The following is a 26,089-nucleotide window of genomic DNA, read 5'->3' as shown; positions in this document are numbered from 1 at the left end:
ACCACTGATGTAAATTGGGTCGTGCGGTCCGCTACTCCTTCTGAAGTCAGCAACCAATTCCTTCGTCTTGCTGGCATTGAGGGATAGGTTACTGTCTTCGCACCATGCCACCAGGTTCTTAATTTCCTCTCTGTACTCAAACTCATCATTACCCGAGATACAGCCTACAATTGTTCTGTCATCAGCAAATTTATATATTGAGTTTGATGGAAACTTGGCTACACAATCATGGGTGTACAGTGAGTACAGCAGGAGCCTGAGTACACAGCCTTGTGGGTCACAAGGAGTGATTGTAGAGGAGAGCTTGCCCCCCATCTTTACAGCCTGGGTCCTGTCTGTGAGGAAGTTGAAGATCCAGCTGCTGATCTGAGTGCTAAGGCCCAAGTTCCAGAGCTTAGGAACCAGTTTATTTGGAATGATGGAATAGGTCTTTAGTTTTCAAATCACAAACAAAAGAAAATCTGCAGATGCTGAAAATCTGAGCAATACACACACAAAATGCTAGAGGAACTCAGCAGGCCAGGCAGCATCTATGGAAAAAAGTACAGTAGATGTTTTGGGCTGAAATGCCAACTGTACTTTTTTCCATAGATACTGCCTAGCCTGAGTTCCTCCAGCATTTTGTGTGTGTTGCTTTAGTTTTAATCAGACCCATTTCTAGTACATTATTGCAAAGCCTTTTTACAATCCATACTTTCCTTCACTCTTTAATGCTGTTAATTACCCTCTCCATAAGTTACTACATTCCAAGAAATAAAGTCCCTATAATTCAGGCCCGAGTTCACACAGTATTTATTTAATAATTCAAATTAATTAAGTAAGCAACAATTAAAACTATGCAGTGCTTAGCAACTGCAAATACCTTAAAATCTAAAAGTTAAAACACAGAAAAACATAGAAAACCTACAGCACAATACAGGCCCCTCGGCCCACAATGCTGTGCCGAACACGTACATGTAGTTGAAGTCCCCCATTGGATTCTCCAAGCAGAACAATTCATTCACAACGCAAAATTCTTTGAAAAGCTTTATTCATAAACAAACCCGACATTGATAGTGTCGCTTAGATTGATAAAAGTCTGAGTTTGCCAGCTTTCTTCTTCCTGGAGGGATGTGCCAAATTAATAATGACCGGGAGCTTAGCGTCCAAATGTGTGCATCTGCCAACTTCATCTGTACATCAAAACTGAATAACTAAGGTTAGAGTAACCTTCATTCTGGAGTGATTGGGTTGAATAGCTTCTCATTCATCTTGTAGATTAGTTCTATTCCAGCTGAAAGCTTGGTGGTTTTTTTTCGCTGTGACATTGCAGCTAGATAGTGCAACTATCAAACAAAATAAGAAGAAAAAAAACTGTGCTGAAGAACAAGATCTGTGCCAAATGCCTTTCCATCTCTCTTTCTTTTATTAGAGCATACAAAGGAACATACAAGTTGCGAGCAGAAATAGGACAAACAATCCTTTATGCCAGTTCTGTCATGCAATAAGATCATGACTAACCTCTGAGATCTACCAATGCGTGACGGAGAGTATATTAACTAGTTGCATCACAGTCTGGTTTGGAAACATGAATAGCTACAAAATGTGATACAGACAAGTCCATTATGGATAAAGCCCTCCACACCACTGAGCACACCTACACAGATGCTGCTTTCTTGTGACAGCACGCCACTACCCAGGTCATGCTCTCTTCTCACTGCTGCCATCAGGAAGGTGGTACAAGAGCCTCAGGACTAACACCACCAGGTTCAGGAACAGTTAGTACTCAGCTATCATGCTCTTGAACCAGAGGGGACAACTTTACTTGCTTGTCACTGAAATGTTCCAACAGCCAATGGACTCACTATCTCATGTTCTCAATACTTATTGCTTATTTATTAGTATTATTTCTTTTTTCTGTATTTGAATAAATTGTTGTCTTTTGTTTGTCATGCTGGGTGCAGTCTTTCATTGATTCTATTGCGTTTTTTGTATTTACTATGAATGCCTGCAAGAAAATGAATCACAGGCTTGAATACGATGACATATCTGAACTTTGATAGTAAATTTACTTTGATTATTTCTACAAGGAGCCACTTCTCAATTCCTTGCCTATCAAGTCTCTGTTTTGAAAATATTCAAAACTCTGCTTCCACTGCCCTTTGGACATGAGAGTTGCTAAAAGTCTCGATCTTTTGAGAGAAAAATTAAAATGGTGATCTTTAGTTCTGAACTCAGCCAACAGAGGAGACAACTAACTCCATAGCTACTCTTCAACACCCTTGAGATTTCTTTAAGTTTGAAGTGAAAAGTAAATTTTTTAAAGTACATATATGTCACCATATATACAATCCTGAGAGTCATCTTCTTGCAGGCATACACAGCAAATCCAAGAAATATACAATAGAATGAATGACAGACTGCACCCAACAGGACAGATAAACAACCAATAAGGTAACAAATTGCTCAGATACAGAAATACAGAGATTCTTGAGCCGTCTTGAATGCACTGCTCTTTTGAGGTCTATCCACAGATTCTCGATGATGTTTAAGTCGGGACTGTGAGGGCGATGGCAAAACCTTCAGCTTGCGCCTCTAGAGGTAGTCCATTGTGGATTTTGAGGTGTGTTTAGGATTATTGTAGAAGCCATCCTCTTTTCATCTTCAGCTTTTTTACAGACGGTGTGATGGTTGCTTCCAGAATTTGCTGGTATTTAATTCAATTCATTCTTCCCTCTACCAGAAATGTCATTGCTCATTGCGGCCAAAAAGTTCTATTTTAACTACATCAGTCCACAGGGCTTGTTTCCAAAATGCATCAGGCTTGTTTAGATGTTCCTTTGAACTTTCTGAATAGAACTTTTTGGCCGCAATGAGAAAAGGTACGTTTGGAGAAAAAAGGATGCAGAATTTCATGAAAAGAACCCCTCTCCAGCTGTTAACCACGGGGGTGGATCGATCATGCTTTGTGCTTGTGTTGCAGCCAGTGGCACAGGGAACATTTACTGGTAGAGGAAGAATGAATTCAATTAAATACTAGCAAATTCTGGAAGCAAACATCACACCGTCTGTAAAAAAGCTGAAGATGAAAAGAGGATGGCTTCTACAACAGGATAATGAACCTAAACACACCTCAAAATCCACGATGGACTACCTCAAGAGGCACAAGCTGAAGGTTTTGCCATGGCCCTCACAGTCCCCTGACCTAAACATCATGAAGAATCTGTGGATAGACCTCAAAAGAGCAGTGCATGCAAGACGGCTCAAGAATCTCACAGAACCAGAAGCCTTTTGCAAGGAAGAATGGGCTAAAATGCCCCAAACAAGAATTGAAAGACTTTTAGCTGGTTACAGAAAGCATTTACAAGCTGTGATACTTGCCAAAGGGGGTTTTACTAAGTACTGCCATGCAGGGTGCCCAAACTTTTGCTTCGGGCCCTTCTCCTTTTTTGTTATTTTGAAACTGTAAAAAATGGAAATAAAAAGTAATCTTGCTTAAAATATTAAAGAAATGCGTCATCTTTAACTTTATGCCTTTTGGAAATCAGTTCGTCTTTTACTCGCTTAGCTATTCACAGTGACAGAAATTTTGACCAGGGGTGCCCAAACTTTTGCATACCACTATATGTGTTGGATGCCAGGACAGATCTTCTGAAATAATAACACTGAGGAATTTAAAGTTGCTGACCCTCTCCACCTCTAATACCTCCAATAATTAGCTCATGGACCTCCATTTTCCTCCTCCTAAAGTCAATAATCAGCTTCTTGGTCTCAGTGACACTGAGTGAGAGGTTGTTGTGGCACCACTCAGCCAGATTTTCAATCTCCCTCCTATATGCTGATTCGTAGCCACCTTTGATTCAGCCAATAACAGTGGCATCATCAGCAAACTTAAATATGGCATTGGAGCTATACTGAGCTACACAGTCATTAGGGTAAAGTGAGTAGGCAGGGGGCTAAGCACACAGCCCTGTGGTGCATCTGTGCTGACGGAGATTGTGGAGGAGACGTTATTGTCAATCTGAACTGAGTGGGGTCGGCAAGTGAGGAAATCGAGGTTCCAATTGCACAAGGATTTTCACTGAAATCATCTCATGTTTTCCTAAGCTTCAGAGCACACACTAAAATAATACCATTTTAACTACCTTTCATTTCGATCTCAAAACCCTGTCACTGAACATGTATAATTTATGTAAATTTGTGTTCTTTATGTTGGTCATGTTTGTAATGTGCAGTGCTGCTGCAAAAGGCCAATTTTAATGGCATTTATAACCTGGGCATGTATGGCCATGATAAAACACTTGAAATTGTTTGGCGGGCAAATGGTGAGCCTGCAGAGAGGGGTAGAGAAGGGCAAGGACAAAACGAAGGTCCAGCACAAAGCGTTCTTGTCAACAAGTAAACATGATTCAGTGATCCAGACAAATGGGATCACAAACAGACTATTTGAATTGCTCTTAAGATAACTGCTCATTGCTTTTGGCTATACATGAGGCTGGATCACTTTAGATTTGTCTGAACATCCTATTGAAAATGACAAAATACATTAACAAACATACACATTTTATTCTTCCTGCAGTGTTCATACCAAGATAAAGGAAACTGTGGTAAACTAAACATCTTCAGCTCCATTCTTAATGCTAAAAAAATTCCATTATTTGAAACCACATGCAGACAAAATGTAGGAATTAAATTAGGCAATTTCTCTATTACATTAGCAAGCAACAAATCCAATGTAATGCACGAAAATGCAATGAGCAATATCATTGAGAAAGAAACAGTTAACATAAAGCCTAAGATACAAAGTCAGTATCTGCAGACCCAAGGAAGAATATTTATTGATAAAAACTATTTCTGTAAGTCTTCACTTTTAAGAATTCTGAAAACGAATGCATCTATGAACTTTCTTAGCTGTAAGTAGCACTACTGGTAAAACCAACCCTACTTTAAAACCAGCACTGACATAATTCTCTATAAAGAGACATCAGAAAAAACAATAATAATAGTAAATACGCTACTGGAGATATTGAACATTAAATGAAAAAAAACAAATGCTGCAGCAGACATTCAAGTCAGGCAGTATCTGAAAACTTAGATTATTTTATCTCTGTACATAATGCAGCCTATCCATTAAGTCAATGGCAAAGAGAATACATGATGTGCTACGTATGTTCTCTTTTTTGCTTGAATATGTAGACTTTGCTTCTATCTTTGGGAAAATAAAAAAAAATGCACAAATACCATATTGGCAAAAATTCCAACTATACTAATCTGTTTTAAAGTGAGCCAGAAAATCCAGTGAATCTATTAAACTGAGGAGATAATTAGTTTGGGATTTTCAGAGATTGAGCCTTTGCAACTGAATGGAGCACCACAAAAAATACGGGTATGAAAAGGCCAAAATTTGGTGGAGGACAGAAATACCTCAGGGTTATAAGATGGAATAAGATTACAGAGCTGCATTAGTTTATAACAAGTGTCACAGCAAAGAACATTGAAAAATTACTGTTGGTAAAACAATTTTTCTATCAATTCAATTTGTATACTGTTTTTAAATTACTTTTGCCATGTAATAATCTGATTACTTAAATTGATTACAAGCCTGCTGTCACTAAAAGGAAAATCAGTACTGAAAACACAGTATTTAGCAATTTGCAATAAATCTTCCCAAAAGTAGCACATCAGTTCCACAGGATGTATTTTCTCATAATAAGACACCTACATATTATTTTGGCACACTGCCATGATGCAGCATTCTATTTAGCACTATTTTGGGGGACTGATTTACAGCCCTCACTAATTGAAATTTGTATCCTTCCAATCAAAATAAATTACAAAAGCCCTTCTACAGCCTCAAAGTATCAAAGCTGTTAAAAATGTCTCGAAATGAATGAACTGCTGATTTTCAATGCAAATTTCAAGAAAATGCAAATTTTTTTTTCATGCCAGCTTAATTCCTAGTATGTTTTAAAGATGATTTTGATACATAACAGAATACAAGGTAAAATACAAGGTCAGGAGGGCTAAAAGAAGACGAGGTTGCCTTGGCAGTCAAAGTGAAGGATAATCCAAAGAGCTTTTACAAGTATATTAAGAGCAAAAGGATTGTAAGGGATAAAATTGGTCCTCTTGAAGATCAGAGTGGTCGGCTTTGTGCAGAACCAAAGGAAATGGGGGAGATCTTAAATAGGTTTTTTGCGTCTGTATTCACTAAGGAAGCTGGCATGAAATCTATGGAATTGAGGGAATCAAGTAGTGAGACCATGGAAACTGTACAGATTGAAAAGGAGGAGGTGCTTGCTGTCTTGAGGAAAATTAAAGTGGATAAATCCCCGGGACCTGACAGAGTGTTCCCTCGGACCTTGAAGGAAACTAGTGTTGAAATTGCGGGGGCCCTGGCAGAAATATTTAAAATGTCGCTGTCTACGGGTGAAGTGCCGGAGGATTAGAGAGTGGCTCATGTTGTTCCGTTGTTTAAAAAAGGATCGAAAAGTAATCCGGGAAATTATAGGCCGGTGAGTTTAACGTCAGTAGTAGGTAAGTTATTGGAGGGAGTACTAAGAGACAGAATCTACAAGCATTTGGATAGACAGGGGCTTATTAGGGAGAGTCAACATGGCTTTGTGCGTGGTAGGTCATGTTTGACCAATCTGTTGGAGTTTTTCGAGGAGGTTACCAGGAAAGTGGATGAAGGGAAGGCAGTGGATATTGTCTTCGACAAGGTCCCGCATGGGAGGTTAGTTAGGAAAATTCAGTCGCTAGGTATACATGGAGAGGTGGTAAATTGGATTAGACATTGGCTCGATGGAAGAAGCCAGAGAGTGGTGGTAGAGAATTGCTTCTCTGAGTGGAGGCCTGTGACTAGTGGTGTGCCACAGGGATCAGTGCTGGGTCCATTGTTATTTGTCATCTATATCAATGATCTGGATGATAATGTGGTAAATTGGATCAGCAAGTTTGCTGATGATACAAAGATTGGAGGTGTAGTAGACAGTGAGGAAGGTTTTCAGAGCCTGCAGAGGGACTTGGACCAGCTGGAAAAATGGGCTGAAAAATGGCAGATGGAGTTTAATACTGACAAGTGTGAGGTATTGCACGTTGGAAAGACAAACCAACATAGAACATACAGGGTTAATGGTAAGGCACTGAGGAGTGCAGTGGAACAGAGGGATCTGGGAATACAGATACAAAATTCCCTAAAAGTGTCATCACAGGTAGATAGGGTCGTAAAGAGAGCTTTTGGTACATTGGCCTTTATTAATCGAAGTATTGAGTATAAGAGCTGGAATGTTATGATGAGGTTGTATAAGGCATTGGTGAGGCCGAATCTGGAGTATTGTGTTCAGTTTTGGTCACCAAATTACAGGAAGGATATAAATAAGGTTGAAAGAGTGCAGAGAAGGTTTACAAGGATGTTGCCGGGACTTGAGAAACTCAGTTACAGAGAAAGGTTGAATAGGTTAGGACTTTATTCCCTGGAGCGTAGAAGAATGAGGGGAGATTTGATGGAGGTATATAAAATTATAATGGGTATAGATAGAGTGAATGCAAGCAGGCTTTTTCCACTGAGGCAAGAGGAGAAAAAAACCAGAGGACATGGGTTAAGGGTGAGGGGGGAAAAGTTTAAAGGGAACATTAGGGGGGGCTTCTTCACACAGAGAGTGGTGGGAGTATGAAATGAGCTGCCAGACGAGGTGGTAAATGCGGGTTCTTTTTTAACATTTAAGAACAAATTGGGCAGATACATGGATGGGAGGTGTATGGAGGGATATGGTCCATGTGCAGGTCAGTGGGACTAGGCAGAAAATGGTTCGGCACAGCCAAGAAGGGCCAAAGGGCCTGTTTCTGTGCTGTAGTTTCTATGGTAATGATTTTTGACCTTGTTTGCTTTCAAATTTATGACCAATACGGAAGGCAAAGTTGCAGGCACTGTTACTTCAAATATATAGCACAGAAATTGGTCAGTCATGACTACATTTATGCTCCACAAGAGCACCTCTTCACCCCTCCAGAGTATCATTCTATATTTATTCCATTACCTCCTGGGATTTTCCCTTAAAGCCCATGTCTGTCTTACTACTCCTGGTAGGTGATGTCTACTCCAGATTCTCACCTTCCCTCCATGAAGAGCTTTCACCCAAATACAATAAATTTTAATCAAAGTGTCATGCATATTTCATCCAAAAAAATTACAGTGAACTCCAAGAATCATAATTAAAGTTAACAAAAAAACTGGGTCAATTTTTACTGCTATGTTTTGAGATTTTCTTTTTATTTTAGCTGTTTTCTGCAAAAAGCAGTGTGTCCTGCTAGTAAAAGTGTTTTGGCTTCGGCTAAAGGAGCTATGTTGTCCAACTTAGGAATGTTGCGTCAGCCAATCAGGTTTGTCTGTGTACGTGCTGCAACTCAGATTTCTGAAGGACAGTAGTCTGGTTTAGTGCCTTTTAGTGGGAGTGGGGTACAAGGGAGGATGCCTGCAAAATGCTGCCCGAAGGAGAGACCTCTTTGTAAGAAGTCCTTTGTGCAGAAGGATGGCTCCAAGGAGGAAGCACCAATACTTCTGAGTTAGCAGTTTGTTCGAGATTGTCTTCAAGGGAAGTCCATACTGTGGCTGGTAACTTTCATGCAGACATGGGTTTAGCATGTGAGTACAGCTACTCACCCAGCAACTTCAAAAATGAGCTCCAATGGTTACGAGCACATTGGACTGGTTTAACTGTAAAGGGCCTTTTATTTTTCTTTTCTTTTTCTGTCAGCTGTTTGTTAGTCATATTTTATTGATCCCAGGGGGAATTGGTTTTCGTTAGTTGCACCATAAATAATTAAATAGTAATAAAACCACAAATAATTAAATAGTAATATGTAAATTATGCCAGGAAATAAGTCCAACACCAGCCTATTGGCTCAGGGTGTCTGACCCTCCAAGGGAGGAGTTGTAAAGTTTGATGGCCACAGGCAGGAATGACTTCCTATGTCGCTCTGTGTTGCATCTCGGTGGAATGAGTCTCTGGCTGAATGTACTCCTGTGCCCAACCAGTACATTATGGGATTGGAGACATTGTCCAAGATGGCATGCAACTTGGACAGCATCCTCTTTTCAGACACCACCGTCAGTGAGTCCAGTTCCATCCTCACAATATCACTGGCCTTACAAATGAGTTTGTTGATTCTGTTGGTGTCTGCTACCCTCAGCCTGCTGCCCCAGCACACAACAGCAAACGTGATTGCACTGGCCACTACAGACTCGTAGAATATCCTCAGCATCGTCCGGCAGATGTTAAAGGACCTCAGTCTCCTCAGGAAATAGAGAAGGCTCTGACCCTTCTTGTAGACAGCCTCAATGTTCTTTGATCAGTCCAGTTTATTGTCAATTCGTATCCCCAGGTATTTGTAATCCTCCACCATGTCCACACTGACCCCCTGGATGGAAACAGGGGTCACCAGTACCTTAGCTCTCCTCAGGTCTACCACCAGCTCCTTAGTCTTTTTCACATTAAGCTGCAGATAATTCTGCTCACACCATGTGACAAAAGTTTCCTACCGTAGCCCTGTACTCAGCCTCATCTCCCTTGCTGATACATCCAACTATGGCAGAGTCATCCGAAAACTTCTGAAGATGACAAGACTCTGTGCAGTAGTTGAAGTCCGAGGTGTAAATGGTGAAGAGAAAGGGAGACAAGACAGTCCCCTGTGGAGCCCCAGTGCTGCTGATCACTCTGTCAGACACACAGTGTTGCAAGCACACGTACTGTGGTCTGCCAGTCAGGTAATCAAGAATCCATGACACCTGCATCACTGTCAGCTTCTCCCCCAGCAGAGCAGGGCGGATGGTGTTGAACGCACTGGAGAAGTCAAAAAACATGACCCTCACAGTGCTCGCTGGCTTGTCCAGGTGGACGGAGACACGGTTCAGCAGGTAGACGATGGCATCCTCAACTCCTAGTCGGGGCTGGTAAATATACTTCCTTTATGATGCTGGTTAATGTTGGTAAATATACTTCCTTTATAATTTTGTGCCTGTCATTTCTTGGCAACTGATAATTGTGTATGGGGTAGTATTTACACAGCATTCGCTACAATCAATGTTCCTTAACTAGAACATACCAACTTTCCTGTTTGGTTGAACCTCAAATCATACCGACCTTAGATGCACATTGTTTATAAAAGGTGGCCTTCGCACCGCTGAGTCATGTGGCTGTTAGCAGAGTTAGCTAATGAGCCGAGTTTGTATATGAGCCCAGTGAGAGGGTTGCATGTGGGGGCTTGTCTAGGATCTGACGCTGTGTGAATGCTCTACAAGCAGCTTCTTTGTGTGTTAAAGCCAGTGTTTAAACTAGTGTTTGTGGAAAGTAAGGTGTGTCATAATTGAGGTACTTTATTATGAATGCCACAGAGGTTAAGGCTTGGTACGATTCGGAAAGCATATCCATGAGTAACGCTTGTGTTCTGAGTGGGACGGATGTTTGAATTCCTGCCAAACTGTTACCTAGAGTGCTGAGTTCTGTACAGGTGTCCCCTGCTTTTTGAACGTTCGCTTTATGAAACCTCACTGTTACGAAAGACCTAATTAGTTCCCTGTTTTCGCTAACAGAAGGTGTTTTCACTGTTACCAGAAAAGCAGCGCGTGATAAAAGGCAGCACGCAAAAAAAAAGCAGCGCGCGCCCCGAGCAGCCGCTCTCCCCCGGATTCGGAACGGCATTCTAGCCGGCACTGCTTAAACACGTGCCTATGAGCAGCCATTAGAAAGATGAGTTCTAAGGTATCGGAAAAGCCTAAAAAAACTCGTAAGGGTGTTACACTTAGCGTAAAACTAGACATAATTAAGAGTTTCGATCGTGGTGAACAAAGTAAGGACAAAGTGAGTTTGGCTTGTGGAAGATGACGAAGATGATGTTGAAGAGGTTTTGGCATCCCATGACCAAGAACTGATAGATGAAGAGCGATGCTATTGGAAGAGGAAAGGATAACAATTGAAACCAAATGCAGTAGCGAACGGACCGAAAGTGAAATCGTCCAGGAACTGAACATGAAGCAACTGCGTGAGATTTTCGCTGCAACGATAAGTACGACTTTAATTTTGAAAGGGTACGTCGGTTTAGGGCATATTTGCAAGATGGTTTACAAAGAACTGTATGATAGAAAAATGCACAAGGCTCAGCAGTCAAGCACACTGTTGTTTTTCAAGCCTTCCACGTCAGCCGCAGCTGACGACGAACCTCGACCTTCGACATCGAGGCAGGCAGACATAGAAGAAGATGACCTTCCTGGCCTGATCAATGATGAGATGACACCGTGTCCCACCACCCCCAACCCCCAGGCCGCGGACAGATACCAATTCGTGTAGAATGCAGCAGTAGCCGGGAGGCACCCAGCACATCTTTAAGAAAAAAAAGCCGAAATAAACAAGCTAATTAATTAGGTGCCGCCCGGCATGTAAATGTCGGCCCAGATCAGAGGCGACGCAATCAGCAATCGCCTCTGATCTGGGCCGACATTTATGTGCCGGACGGCACCTAATTAATTAGCTTGTTTATTTCGGCTTTTTTCTTAAAGATCTGCTGGATGCGTCCCGACTACCGCTGTACCCCTGCATGCTTCGTGGATCGGTATGGTTCGCTGCCTGGAGGGTGGGGGCCATTGCACCACCCCAACCTCCGCCGACTCAGCCTAACACACCATCATCAGTGTGCTCGGTGCTGTCCCAATTCCAGTAAGTGACACTACACTGTACATACATTATTTCTACTTTATATCGGCTGTGTATTTTTGTGTGTTATTTGGTATGATTTGGCAGCTTCATAGCTTAAAGGTTACTGGAGAGCACTTGCGTGAGATTTTCTGCCGACAGTGCTTGTGCCGTGTTTCTGCCGACAGCACTTGAGTGAGATTTTCGCTACGGAGAACAGTGCAGCAATGATTGTGGAAAAGTACAAGGTATTTCTACTTTATATAGGCTGTGTATTCATCATATCATTCCTGCTTTTAATATATGTTACTGTTATTTTAGGTTTTATGTGTTATTTGGCATGATTTGACAGGTTATTTTTGGGTCTGCGAACACTCACAAATTTTTCCCATAAATGGTAATTGCTTCTTCGCTTTACGACATTCCGGCTTACGAACCGTTTCATAGGAACGCTCTACCTTCCGATGGCGGGGGAAAACTGTAAAAGTATTGGGGAAAGTTATGCTGATAGAACAGTGTTTTGACCAATCAGCTGATAAGGATGTCATGTTAGTCCAGACTACCAGTGACGTGATTGAAATTGTGCTGCCCAATAAGATAGAGGCACCTGGAAAGGCGGAGCCATGGCCAGTTCATAGCTCTAGAGAAGTGGGGTATGCAGCTAAGGGTGAAGACTTTACAGCCAAGTGTTCTTGTTGCCTGCAAAGTGAGGAGAAGTCATAGTCATAGTCTTACTTTATTGATCACGGGGGAAATTGGTTTTCGTTACAGTTGCACCATAAATAATAAATAGTAATAGAACCATAAATAGTTAAATAATAATATGTAAATTATGCCAGGAAATAAGTCCAGGACCAGCCTATTGGCTCAGGGTGTCTGACCCTCCAAGGGAGGAGTTGTAAAGTTTGATGGCCACAGGCAGGAATGACTTCCTATGACGCTCTGTGTTGCATCTAGGTGGAATGAGCCTCTGGCTGAATGTACTCCTGTGCCCACCCAGTACATTACGTAGTGGATGGGAGACATTGTCCAAGATGGCATGCAATTTAGACAGCATCCTCTTTTCAGACACCACCATGAGAGAGTCCAGTTCCATCCCCACAACATCACTGGCCTTACGAATAAGTTTGTTGATTCTGTTGGTGTCTGCTACCCTCAGCCTGCTGCCCCAGCACACAACAGCAAACGTGATAGCAATGGCCACCACAGACTCGTAGAACATCCTCAGCATCGTCCGGCAGATGTTAAAGGACCTCAGTCTCCTCAGGAAGTAGAGACGACTCTGACCCTTCTTGTAGACAGCCTCAGTGTTCTTTGACCAGTCCAGTTTATTGTCAATTCATATCCCCAGGTATTTGTAATCCTCCACCATGTCCACACTGACCCCCTGGATGGAAACAGGGGTCACCGGTACCTTAGCTCTCCTCAGGTCTACCACCAGCTCCTTAGTCTTTTTCACATTAAGCTGCAGATAATTCTGCTCACACCATGTGACAAAGTTTCCTACCGTAGCCCTGTACTCAACCTCATCTCCCTTGCTGATGCATCCAACTATGGCAGAGTCATCCAAAAACTTCTGAAGATGACAAGACTCTGTGCAGTAGTTGTCATTATTGCAGTAGTTGTCATTGCAGTAGTTGTCAGAGAAGAGGTCTAATAAGTCCTTCAGTTGTTGCTTTAAGTTCTGAGCTGGTTTTGGTTATTACATCACTGGCTGATAAATGGCAAGGTGTACCTGCAGAGAGCTGAGCATGTCACTGGAGTTAGGCCCACACGCAGTGCAGAAGAAAACAATGCCTGGGCTGAGTAGACATCTCAGTTACTGAATGAATAGCAGTGCTCAGATAATATGAAAAAACAGAACCTGGTAGAGTTTAAAGGGTCCAGCGGCTGATATAGTGAGGTTCCTAAAGGCAGAAACCCCATTAGCCACATCAGCCAATCACACACAAGCTCTGAAAGATGCTTTTGGCACTACTGAAAGTTCAGCCAATCTTATGTTGAAATTGAGGCACACATTCCAGGGGGAAGGAGAGAGCTGTCTGCCTAACTTTTCCGGTTGGAAAAGCTGCTGCAGGGTTTGGGCCACAAAGGGAACATTCAACTGTCTGAGAGAAATTGCTTGAGGGTGGAGCAACTTGTGAAGGGCACACTGTCACATGATGTGATTGCTCTACATATTCGAACGATCCATAAGGTGTGCCCTCCTCCATCTCTTACCGAGTTACTCAGGGAAGACAGAGAGGAGGAGAACATGATTGAGAAGTGGTACATTTCCAAAAGCAGTGCAGGGTCTTCAGTGGTAGCCTCTGTTGCTAAAGTGACCCCCTATGCCACAGAGATAGATAGACCTTTTGAGGAATGAGGTGAAAAGCCTTTGAGCTGAACTAACTCGATGGATATCTGCTAATGTTTCAGCTAAACGTGACACGTGCTTTGGGAAACCCAACCCACCTGTAGGACTTGCTATGCAGAGGAATGCTGCTAAAAAGGGTCTTTTGACTAAAGAGGCGACTGGTATTTTCTGTTTCAGCTGTGGAGAAGATGGGACATTTCAAAGGAAACTGTGAGGGACAGCAAAATCTTCAAGAAGTCAGTGTTTAGTCACAGAGGAAAAGAAGCAAAACTACAGAGGGACCCAGTAAAGGCACAGCCTAGCATCTCAGAGAACACATTCCAATCACTGTATTAAAGGAAATTATAAAGTGCAAAACACTATTTCTGCAGGTTTAGTGGGACCATGCTCTTATGTATCTATATTGATGGAAGGTATTGATGCTAGAGCCATACTGGACACAGCTTCTCAAATTATTTTATAGATCCTTTTACAGCCAGTATTTGACGCATTCACCATTGATGCCTCTCAGTGCCCTTGAGATTTGGAGGCTCAGTACTGATGAGTACCCGTACGATGGCAAAACCAGAGTTTTTGGAAGCAGATGTTGGAGTAACTGAGACTATTGATACACCAGTGGTCTGCCCAGATCCAGTTGAAAAAGATGAAGTTTCTATTCTTGTAGAAACAAATACTCCCATTGTGAGAAGGATTGCGGGAGCATTAAAGGAGAGAAATGGGGAGAATATTTTGAAAATCTTGTTCATTCAGCTGGTGTTCAGAGTTGCTTTTGAGACGTTCCTCCTGAGCAAAATGCTCATTCTGCTGAGCATTAATCAGGAACAGTGTGGTACATCCAGTCTATTCATTTGTTAAAGTTGAAATGTTGGTAAATATACTTACTTCATAATCTTTTGCTGGTGTACGATCTATCATTTCTTCGTGACCGATAATTGTGTATGGGGTGGTATTTACTCAGCATTCATTACTATCAATAGTCCTTAACCGGAGCATCCCAACTTTTCAGTTTGGTTGAACCCAAATCATACTGACCCTAGACATATATTCCTTATGAAAGGTGACCTTCTCAGTATGTAGCTGTTAACAAAGTTAGCTAATGAGCCAAGTTTGTAAGAGGGTTTGTGACAGAGCCGGACTTGATGGTGCAAATCTATGGTTAAATTAAAGAACTGCAACCCTTGAGCAGGTCAGGCAGCATATGCCAAAGGGGAGTGATTCTTTATTTGGAAATGGAGAAATAAGAAATGCGCTTCTTATTTAAGTTGCAGAGAGCAGAAGGGTAGAAAAAACAAATGGAATATCTGTGATAGGTGCAAGTATTGTCCAGATGACAATACTTCCGGAGCCATATAGGGGCAATTAATGAATGATAAGATGAATAGGGGCAATTATAAAGATAATAATATACAAAAAAAAAGCATAATACACTGGGAGAGGCACAACAGACCAATTATTAGAAACCTGGAACAAAAGAGAACACTATAAATACTTAGCAGATCAAGTGGTATCAGTGGAGAGAAAAAGAGACAGAAAAAGTTAAAACAGTTTCTGACAAATGGAAAAAGTGTTATCTAAAATTGTAGAATTCAATATTGTATCCCATAGGTTGCAATGTGTCCAGACAGATGTGAGAGGTTCTCAAGTTTGGATAGAACTTCATTGGAAAATATAGGCACTTCCAATTATGTCACTTGGACAAATTTGATCACTACCTTATCCTAACTTTTCTCACCAGAATACAAAACATACTTGTTCCTTAATTCTCTAATTTTGATGAAGGATTATTGACCCTGTAACACTGTTTCTCCTTCTGAAGTGCTGCCTGACCTGTTGAACATTTCCAGTATTTTCTACTTTATCTTGTGTCCATTGACATTTCATAAAATATTTGTTTTATTTCTAATCTGTACAGCTAAATTTCATATAATCACAATGGCAAAAGATGAGGAACTTGCATTTTCACAAATAGCAGGTTGAATAAAACTTGCATAAATGCAAGAAAACCATTGTATATTTCAATTTCCACAATCCGCTTCTGCTCTCTAAACCAGCCTCTATGTTGGGCAGCACTGGGCTCAATAAATAATGCTACATGATAAAAGAGAAAGAAAACGGTCAACATTTCTTTTACTGATTATTTAAAAAGCCACTGAAAATTAATGTGCATGAAAGATAAAAGCAAGCTTGAAGGCAGTATTTCCTTCTGATAAGTAAGCAGCTCCCAATGTCAGTCTGCGTGGTTGTGAAGTGCAAGATAACAGCATCAAACCAGCATCCAAAATAAGTGAGTCATAATTACTACCTTCAGAATGGAAAGTTAAAACGGCAGGGTGGATGGACTTCTCAAACTTTCTCCTCACTTGCATCAACAGAATGCTGTAACCAGAATTCCTGACTGCTCTATCTCAATTTCCTCAGTGCCTTTTCCTGCTTTCTTAAACTAGGACATAGTGTCAGCATTAACAGAGAACATGGAGGAATATGACACTAAAATAGGGCATGCTAATGTTTCAGGGATTTTTCGATCAAGGAACTTGCTGCTGGGTCTCTTGAAGAGCATTCAGGCTGACAAGCTGCCTTATCCCACCCCCAGATCCCGATTACCAGGTTTTTGAAACAGGGAAGGGAGTAGTTTCATGATCTCTATATCCTCAACCTGTTTTTAATGACCAAGAAGTCTGGAGAGAGCTGAAGTTGTTCCATACTTTAAGGGAAAAAGGGATCCCGATTACCAGGTTTTTGAAACAGGGAAGGGAGTAGTTTCATGATCTCTATATCCTCAACCTGTTTTTAAAGACCAAGAAGTCTGGAGAGAGCTGAAGTTGTTCCATACTTTAAGGGAAAAAGGGATGATAATCCAAGAAATTATAGATCAACGAATCTCACTTCGGGGGGAGGAAAACTGCTGGAGAGGATTCTTATGAATAGGATTAGAGCACATTTTATAAACATGGTTAATCAGGGACCATCAACATGGCTTTGTGGGGAGTAGGTCATGTCTTGCAAACTTGACTGAAAACTTTTTTTATGATGACAAAGGTGATTGATGAGAGCAAGACAGTGGATATTCCCTACATGGACTTCAGTAAGGTATTTGACAACGTCCCTCAATGTTTGCTGATCTTGCATAGAAAGATGCATGACAGTTTGGATTCAGAATTGGCTTGCCCATGATAGAGAGAGAGTAGTGGTGGAAACATGTTATTCTGGCTGATGTGTGATCAGTGATCTGGTGTTGGAATCTATGTTGCTGAAAATATATATATGAATAACTTAAAATATGGATGGGGTGGGATTGTAAGTTTACAGACAGTGTAAAATGATTAGAGTTGTGGACAGTGTAGATGGCTATCAAAGAATACAACAGGGATGTAGAGCAGCTGCAGATGTAGATGGAGAGGCGGCAGATGGCGTTAAAGCTGAGGTGTTGCACTTTGGGAAGTTAAGTGCAAGGAGAAAGTATAGTTACTAGCAGGACCCTTAACAGTGTTGATGTACTGAGGGATCTTGAGGTCCAAGTCCGTAGCTACCTGAAAAGTGGCCAGACAAGTGTAGTGTAGAGGAGGAATATGGCATGCTTAATTCATTGGTCAGGGCATTGAGCGTAAGGAAGTCATTTTGCAGTGATACAAAACTTTGATTAGGCTGTATATTGAGTATCGCAGTTAATTCTGGCTTTGGAAAGGGCAGAGAAGAGGTTGACTATGATGCTGTCTGAATTAGGAGAGGCTGGAGAAACTTGGGCTGTTTTCTCTGGAGTGTCAGACTGAGGGAAGGCCTGATAAAAATCTATCAAATTATGAGAAGGACAGTCAGATTAATTAGTACTTTTCCCAGGATAGAAATGTCAAATATTGAAGGACATGTATTTAAAATGAGAGGGGGAAATGTTTAGATGAGATGTTGGGCCAAGTTTCTTCCTTTTAAAAAAAAATAACAGAGTGGTAGGTGCCTGTAACGGGTTGCTAGTGGTAGACATATGTCATGAATATGCAAGAAATGGGGAGATCTGGATAATGGACAGACAAAAGAGATATAGTTCGATTTGGCATCACGTTCAGCAGAGATATTGTGGATCAAGGATCTGTTCCTGTGCTATACTGTTATATATTCATTGCCACTTCACTAAATACTTGATGGCATGAGAGTTATACTGTGGATCTAGGAATCCAGAGAGATGTACAAGTAATGAAAAAATTTACAGTTACTTAAATGTATCAGCAATTAATAAATGGTCAGCATTGATAAAGTGATCCAATGTTCATAAAAAATTCTCTGACTCCTGTCTCCTTTGACAAGAAATGAGATGTACAAGACTTCTCACTGCCCCTCTGCTTTCTGTGGGCAAGTCAATTCTGAATCCACTCAACCAAGTTTCCACGGACACCATGCCTCATGACTTTCTGCATAAGCCTACCATGGAGAACCTCATCAAATGCCTTAAAAACCCATACACACCAGCTCTACTGCTGTACCCTTATCAATTTATTAGTCACCTCCTCTAAAAGCTGTCAGGCTTGCGATGCACAACCTGTCACAAATCAATGCTGATGACCCCAATAAAACTGCTTCTCTAAATGCTCATAAATCCTTTCCCCAAGAATCCTCTGCATTAGTTTGCCCATCTCCATAAAACTCACTGGTCTTTAATTCCCAGGATTATCCCTATTACAGTTCTTGGACAATGGAACACTGCCATTCTCCAATCCTCTAGTTCTACTCTTGTGGCCAGGGAAGACTCAAGGATCATCGTCAACTCTCCAGCAACCTATTCTTTTGCTTCCTGTGTAACCTGGGGTATATTCCATCGGGCCCCAGGAAATCATCTATCCTAATTTTTTTTTCAGAAGCTCCAACACTGCCTCTATCTTAACCAGAATAAAAGGGAAACGTTTAATAGGTCAGAGTCAGATTTAATACCACTGGCATATGACATGAAATGTGCTATTTTACAGCAGCAGTACATTGCAACACATACTTATTCAAATATCTTGTAATTTATAGATTTTTATTAAGTAGTGCAAAAAGAGAAAAAAGTGAGGTGGTGCACATGGGTTAATTGTCCACTCAGAAATCTGATGACGGTGGGCAAGAAGCTATTCCTGAAACAATGAAGTACCTGCATCTCCTCCTTGATGGTAGCAATGAAAAGAGGGCATACCCTGGGTGATGAGGGTCCTTAATGATGGATGCTGTCTTTTTGGGCATCGCCTTTTGAAGGTGTCTTTGATGCTTTGGAGGCTAGTGCCCATGATGGAGCTGGCTGAGTTTGCAACTTCCTGCAGCTTTTTCCGATTTTGTGCTGTGGCCCCTCCGTACCAGATGGTGATGCAATCAATTAGAATGTGCTCTACGGTAAATCTGTACACATTTCGATGGAGTAGCTTAGGAGGAGATAATGGCGCCTAATGACAACTCTTTTGCTTGCATCTTCGGAAACAGCTTTATTTCCATCTTTAATATCTCTGTTTTTCCCTTTCAGGGTTCTTTTGAAGACCGTGACCTGGAGTTACACGCTGACTACGGTTCTTTGTGGGAATGAGACCCGCTCTCGGGGTTTCACGACTGGCCGTTATTCGGCACGCGAAGGGGGCGGCCTCAGAGCTTCACTTGCCTTCAGAGGTTCGAGATTTCATGCCTCTGGAGACCCCGGGGGGGGGGGGGGGTGAAATCGGAGGTCAGTGTCCAGGCATATCAGTGTGTTGTGGGAGATGGAAAATCTAAGGCTGTACGCCTAGAGACCCAAGATCTTTGGGCACAGAGCTCAGAAAAAATGATGCAATGGACTTTTAACATCGTCAACCAGCAAGTTGTTTGTTATGTCTCCCCTTTCGCTGTGAGACACCTTTCTCCCTTTTTAGGGAGAGAGAGAGAGAGAGAGAGAGAGCCTGTGGTATGTTGAATACCAGGTGAGCGAGTAGTCTTTGGAGTACTGCAAGTCTGTGTCTTTGCTGTTGCTCTGCTCACGTTTGAGTGCTCAGTGGTGGGTGCTGATGTTTTTTTTTTCAGTGGGGGGGGTCGTTGCTTGTTGTCGCTTATGCACGGGAGGGAGGGAAGCTGGGAGGGACTGTGAGGTTCTAACATTTAACTGTCATTCACTCTTTGGGGGCACTCCTCTGTTTTCGTGGATAGTTGTGAAGAAAAAGCATTTCAGGATGTATACTGTATATGTTTCTCTGATATTAAATGTACCTTTGAAACCTTTGATTTACAAGAGTCTTTGGTGACAGAGCAAGTCTCCTCAAACTCCGAATGAAATATAATCACTGCCGAGCCTTCTTTGTAATTGCATCTTTATGTTGGGTCCAGCATAGACCTTCAGAGATATTGACACTCAAGAACCTGAAACTGATTTCCAGGTGAATACCAATTAGTGGGCTGGGGGGGGGTTTGGGTGACCAGTTAAAATTTTGTGCAAGGGAGGATTTGGGGGTGTTTGGGGTTTGCAAGTCTTTCTTTCAACTACTTATATGGTTTTCTGCATTCTCTGGCCACCCAGAGAAGACAAATGTCAGTGTTGTATTCTGCATACATACTTGATTATAAAATGAACCTTTGAACTTTTTGAACCTTTGAAACTGCTCATCCTTTTCACTGCTGATGCCTTGATGTGTACTGGTGTGTTGTTCCCTTAGCTTCCCCCTTCCTGAAGTCCACAATCAATTTCTTGGTGCTCCTGACATTGAGTGAAAGGTTGTTGTTTCAATGTCACTCAACCTGCTAATCTATCTCACTCCTGTACGCCTCTTCGGCATCATCTGAAATTCTGCCAACAACAGTTGTGTCACTGGCAAATTTATAGATGGCATCTGAGCTATGTTTAGCCACACAGTTGTGGGTGTAGAATGACTAGAGCAGTGAGCTCAGCACAAAACCTTGAGGAGTCGATTGTCAGTGAGGAAAACATGTTATTTCCAATCTGCACTAACTGTGGTCTCCCGAAGAGGAAGTTGTGGATTCAGTTTTAGAGGGAGGGGTGGGGCCCAGGATTTGGAGCTCATTTATTAGTACTAAGGGAATGGTGGTGTTGAACACCAAGCTGTCATCAACAGTCAGCTGGTGTAGGTATTGCTATTGTCTAGGTGATCCAAAGCCAAGTGAGGATCCATCTGCAATAGACCTATTGTGGCAATAGGCAAACTGCAGCAGGTCCAGGTCCTTGCTTAGGCAAGAGTTGATTCCACCCATGACCACCCTCTCAAGGCACTTCATTACACCATCAGGGCCTGGCTCCTTGCAAGGGTTCACCATCATGAAGGATGCTCTGACATTGGCCTTTGAGACTGTGATCTCAGGGTCACCAGGTGCTGCAGGGATCTACACAGGTGTACTTCTTTTCTCCATTTGAAAGCGTACATAAAAGGCATTGAGTTCACCTTGGAGTAAAGCATCACAGCTATTCATGTTGCTAGGTTTCACCTTGCAGGAAGTAATAACTTGTAAAGGCTGACCTGCATCTGATTCCAGTTCTAACTTCAATCTGAATTGATTTTGCACTCTTAAGATGGTCTTCCGTAGGTTGTACCTGGATTTCTTCTACAGTTCTGGATCTTAAATGCCACAGATCTAGCCCTCAGCAGACAATGAATCGCCTGGTTCATTCGCAGCTTTTGGTTTGGCTATGTCTGGTATGTTCTTGAAAACAGAACTGAGACAGAACTGTCACATCTGAGTAACACAATAAGTTAATCATGAAACATGCTCCCCCTCATCTACCTTTAAAAGACTCGATTGACCTGTCTTTGTGGAGAATGGTGAAACCATCAGGCTGCAGTGCTGTATCTGAAATTGCGAAAGAGAGCCATGTTTTGTGAAGCAAAGTATACAACAGTCCCTAATCTCCCTCTGGTACTTCAATCTTGCTTTGAAATCTTCAGTTTTATTTTCCAGAGACTGTACATTGGCCAGGAGGATAGTTGCAGCTGGGGTTCTAAGGCCTCTGCTTTTCAATTGTACCTGTAGACCAGTACGCCTTCCATGCTTCCATTTTCGTAGTGGGGAACTGCACTCCTGACCCGAGACTGCTGCCAGGGTCTGTCGATCTTGAGGATCAATAGATTTTTTTTTTAGAACATCTTAAAACGATGTTTCTTTCTGAATTATCCATGGCTGTGGCTGTAGTAGTCCTAAATTGGAATATTTTATGATTCCTGTTGGAGCGGCATGCAAAGAGTCACCACTTACCAACATAATTTTCAGGACAGTATTGCTGACCTATTTATTAATAGGTCAGGACCTTATTCCTTGGAACATAAAATAATGAGGGGAGACATTATACATGCACTCACCATTACGAGGGGCATAGATGGGATGAATGCATGCACTTTTCCTCTCATGTTGGCTGAGACTAGAAATAGAGGTCATGGATTTACAGTGAAAAGTGAAATATTTAAGGGGATCTTTTGCACTCAGAAGGTGGCGTGAGTGTGGAACGAGCTGCCAGAAGAAATGATAGATGTAGGTTCAACTGAAACTTGGATAGGTACATACATAGGAGAGGTACGGAGGACTATTATCTGGGTGTAGGTAGGTGAGACTAGACAGAGGACCCAGATGGGCACTGACTAGATGAGCCAAAGGGCCTGTTTGGGTGCTGCAATACTCTTATGATTCTATGACTATAAAATCACCACTTATTGAAAAAAAGTCAAGAATTATGAAGATAATACTACAATAACTCAAGTTTTGTGACCCAACTTTAGCTACACTTAACTAAACTGTACAGAAAGAATTTAACTACAATTTTCAACAGCATGTCAATGTCTCACAAGTCATCGTCATCATTTTCAAGCAGAAATATCACTGGTCCAGTCACATAAACACTGCAACTCCTAACGAAAGGGATAGTTTGTGTATTCTTCTGTAAGGTTTCCACGCTCCAACCCACCCAAAACTTCCCAAGGCCTTTCCAATACCTCCAGTGATAATGTGAAGAGTATGATGGAATCCCTTCCACCTACACATTGAGAACAGCACACAAGAGAAAGTTCAGAAAAATCTACAATAAAACTACCCATTCAGTGGTAGTTTGAAGACCACCTTAAAGTTTCATTCTCACCACTGTCAGCTCAGAATGGATGCAGTGGTCATTGCAATAGTCAAGGCTTCTTCACTCACAACAAATTCTCTCATCCAGAAGGAAAACAAACGCCAGCAGACACTTAGGGGCAAAACTCATTGCAAGGCACACACGGCCCTGGAATACTGCACAGTTAGTTAATAGTTATAAGAATTTACCAATGCCCCACAAACCTGAACCAACCTTAAAGCCAATCCCAACCTCACTACCCTTCAGTATTGAAGGTGTAACATTATACGACAGCAGCGGTTAACGACCTATCCCCTCTCCCAGTACTGGCTGGACGAAAATTGCTGGCTTTGCCGTCGACGCCTGCAACCCACAAGTAGAATGGCAAACTTCCCAAGTCTTCAAAGACTAGCATTGAATGGGCTTTCCAGTTCTCCACCTTCTCTATTAACGCTGCCAAACATTCCGCACAGCTCCATTCTATCCACATGCAACACGCACCGAAATGTTCCCTGGCTGTTACAAAGAAAATCACAACCACCTAAACCCGCATTCATTTATTTTGTATTGAGTTTAATATATCTTGCAACATCTTTAAAAAAAAGTGAAGTGTGTTTCTTACGGAGAATTCGCCAAGTATACTATTAAACTTTGCACATAAAAACAAATTTTTGAACTGTTGCGCTTCAACTAGGTTAGAAAAGATATACACGAGTGAAAGTAAAATTGATACCTTCTGGGAACTGTAGTCTATTTGCTATAGACAGAGAACCTCCGAACATAACCAGAACTACAGCTCCCAGCAAGGTACACGGCGCGGCCTACGCCCATCCTGGCACCCATATCTCCTCACCTGCTCGACTGAAGTTACTGTTACCACATTTTCGTCGTTAAATTTTTCTTTGAAGTGATCCTCACGGAAGCACCTCAGTGGCGTAGTTCCCTCCGCCATGACAATAAAAGCAGTGTAACCCTACTAGTGCCACCCTCTCTATTTCTCCGCTCAAACTCGATTCAACATGACTTCCAATCACCGGTAAATCCGACCGGAGCCCAGAAGGGACAAACCTTCGCTCTGCTACGCCCAAACGCGTTGTACGTCTCCGGAGATTGACGAGCCCAATCTTCCGCTGCAAGTCTCCGCTTTTTGTCGGCTTTTGCCTTCTTAACCCAGGATTCGTGAACCGGTTCGAAATGATCATTCCTTTCCGTACGACTATTTGAAAAGAGCAGAAACTTATAAATTTCCCCATCGAAGCATTGTTTTTCTATTCCTATAGAAATAGATAAAGTATAATTTCTTTATGATTTAACTGTTTTTAAAGGTACCTGAGAGTAGCAGTAGGACATCTGGCCCTTTCAACCTGTCCCACTCTTCATTAAAGCAGCACACACAGAATACTGGAGGAATTCAGCAGGCCAGGCAACATCTATGGAAAAAGAGTAAAAGAGTTTCGGCGCTGAAGGGACTCCGCCCGAAAGCTCGACTGTACTCTTTTCCATAGATGCTGCCAGGCTTGCTGAGTTCCTTCAGCATTTTGTGTGTGTTGCTTGGATTTCCAGTATCTGCAGATTTTCTCTTGTTTACAAAGACAGGCAAGTCCTTTTTGAATGTGAACAATAGGCAATAGACAATAGGTGCAGGAGTAGGCTATTCGGCCCTTCGAGCCAGCACCACCATTCGCTGTGATCATGGCTGATCATCCATAATCAGTACCCTGTTCCTGCCTTTTCACCATATCCCTTGACTCCGCTATCTTTAAGAGCTCTATCTAACTCTTTCTTGAAAGAATCCAGAGAATTGGCCTCCACGGCCTTCTGAAGCAGAGCATTCCACAGATCCACAACCCTCTGTGTGAAAAAGTTTTTCCTCAACTCCATTCTAAATGGTCTACCCCTTATTCTTAAACTGTGGCCTCTGGTTCTGGACTCCCCCAACATCAGGAGCATGTTTCCTGCCTCTAGCGTGTCCAATCCCTTAATAATCTTATATGTTTCAATCAGATCCCCTCTCACCCTTCTAAGTTCCAGTGTATACAAGATCAGTCGCTCCAATCTTTCAACATATGACATTCCCGCCATCCCTGGAATTAACTCAGTGAACCTGCGCTGCACTCCCTCCATAGCAAGAATGTCCTTCCTCAAATTTGGAGACCAAAACTTGCACACAAGACTCCAGGTGGGGTCTCACCAGGGCCTTGTACAACTGCACAAGGACCTCTTTGCTCCTATACTCAACTCCCCTTGTTATGAAGGCCATCATGCCATTAGCTTTCTTCACTGCCTATTGTACCTGTATGCTTACTTTCAGTGACTGATGAACAAGGACACCCAGACCTCATTGTACTTCCCCTTTTTCTAACTTGACACCATTCAGATAGTAATCTGCCTTCCTGTTCTTGCCACCAAAGTGGATAACTTCCCATGCATCTGCCCACTCACCCAACCTATCTAAGTCACCCTGTATTCTCATAACATCCTCCTCACATTTCACATTGTCACCCAGCTTTGTGTCATCTGCAAATTTGCTAATGTTACTTTTAATCCCTTCACCTAAATCATTAATGTATATTGTAAATAGCTGCAGTCCCAGCACCAAGCCTTGCGGTACCCCACTAGTCACTGCCTGCCATTCTGAAAAGGATCCGTTAATCCCTGCTCTTTGTTTCCTGTCTGCCAACCAATTTTCTATCCATGTCAGTACCCTACCCCCAATACCATGTGCTCTAATTTTGCCCACTAACCTCCTATGTGGGACCTTATCAAAGGCTTTCTGAAAGTCCAGGTACACTACATCCACTGGCTTTTCCATGTCCATTTTCATAGTTACATCCTCAAAAAATTCCAGAAGATTAGTCAAGTATGATTTCCCCTTCGTAAATCCATGCTGACTCGGACCTATCCTGCTACTGCTATCCAAATATGCTGCTATTTCATCTTTTATTATTGACTCCAGCATCTTCCCCACCACTGATGTCAGACTAACTGGTCTATAATTACCTGTTTTCTCTCTCCCTCCCTTCTTAAAAAGGGAGATAA

The 26,089-nt window shown here is 42.1% G+C and overlaps 1 protein-coding gene across 1 annotated transcript in view; it reads right to left on the bottom strand.

Moving 5' to 3' along the window:
• fntb (farnesyltransferase, CAAX box, subunit beta) overlaps positions 1–24,120 on the bottom strand; it is a 90,278-nt gene extending 66,158 nt beyond the window's left edge. Inside the window, exon 1 of the mRNA XM_072266218.1 lies at positions 23,904–24,120. Coding sequence (XP_072122319.1) covers positions 23,904–24,002 — 99 coding nt within the window. The 5' untranslated portion in view covers positions 24,003–24,120. The remainder of the gene's footprint in view (positions 1–23,903) is intronic.
• Positions 24,121–26,089: the final 1,969 nt, after the last annotated feature.

The sequence above is a fragment of the Mobula birostris genome, chromosome 1 (genome assembly GCF_030028105.1).
Source record: "Mobula birostris isolate sMobBir1 chromosome 1, sMobBir1.hap1, whole genome shotgun sequence".
Taxonomy (NCBI): domain Eukaryota; kingdom Metazoa; phylum Chordata; class Chondrichthyes; order Myliobatiformes; family Myliobatidae; genus Mobula; species Mobula birostris.
The sequence above is the reverse complement of the archived record's forward strand: the minus strand, read 5'-3'. Positions and strand labels throughout refer to the sequence as shown.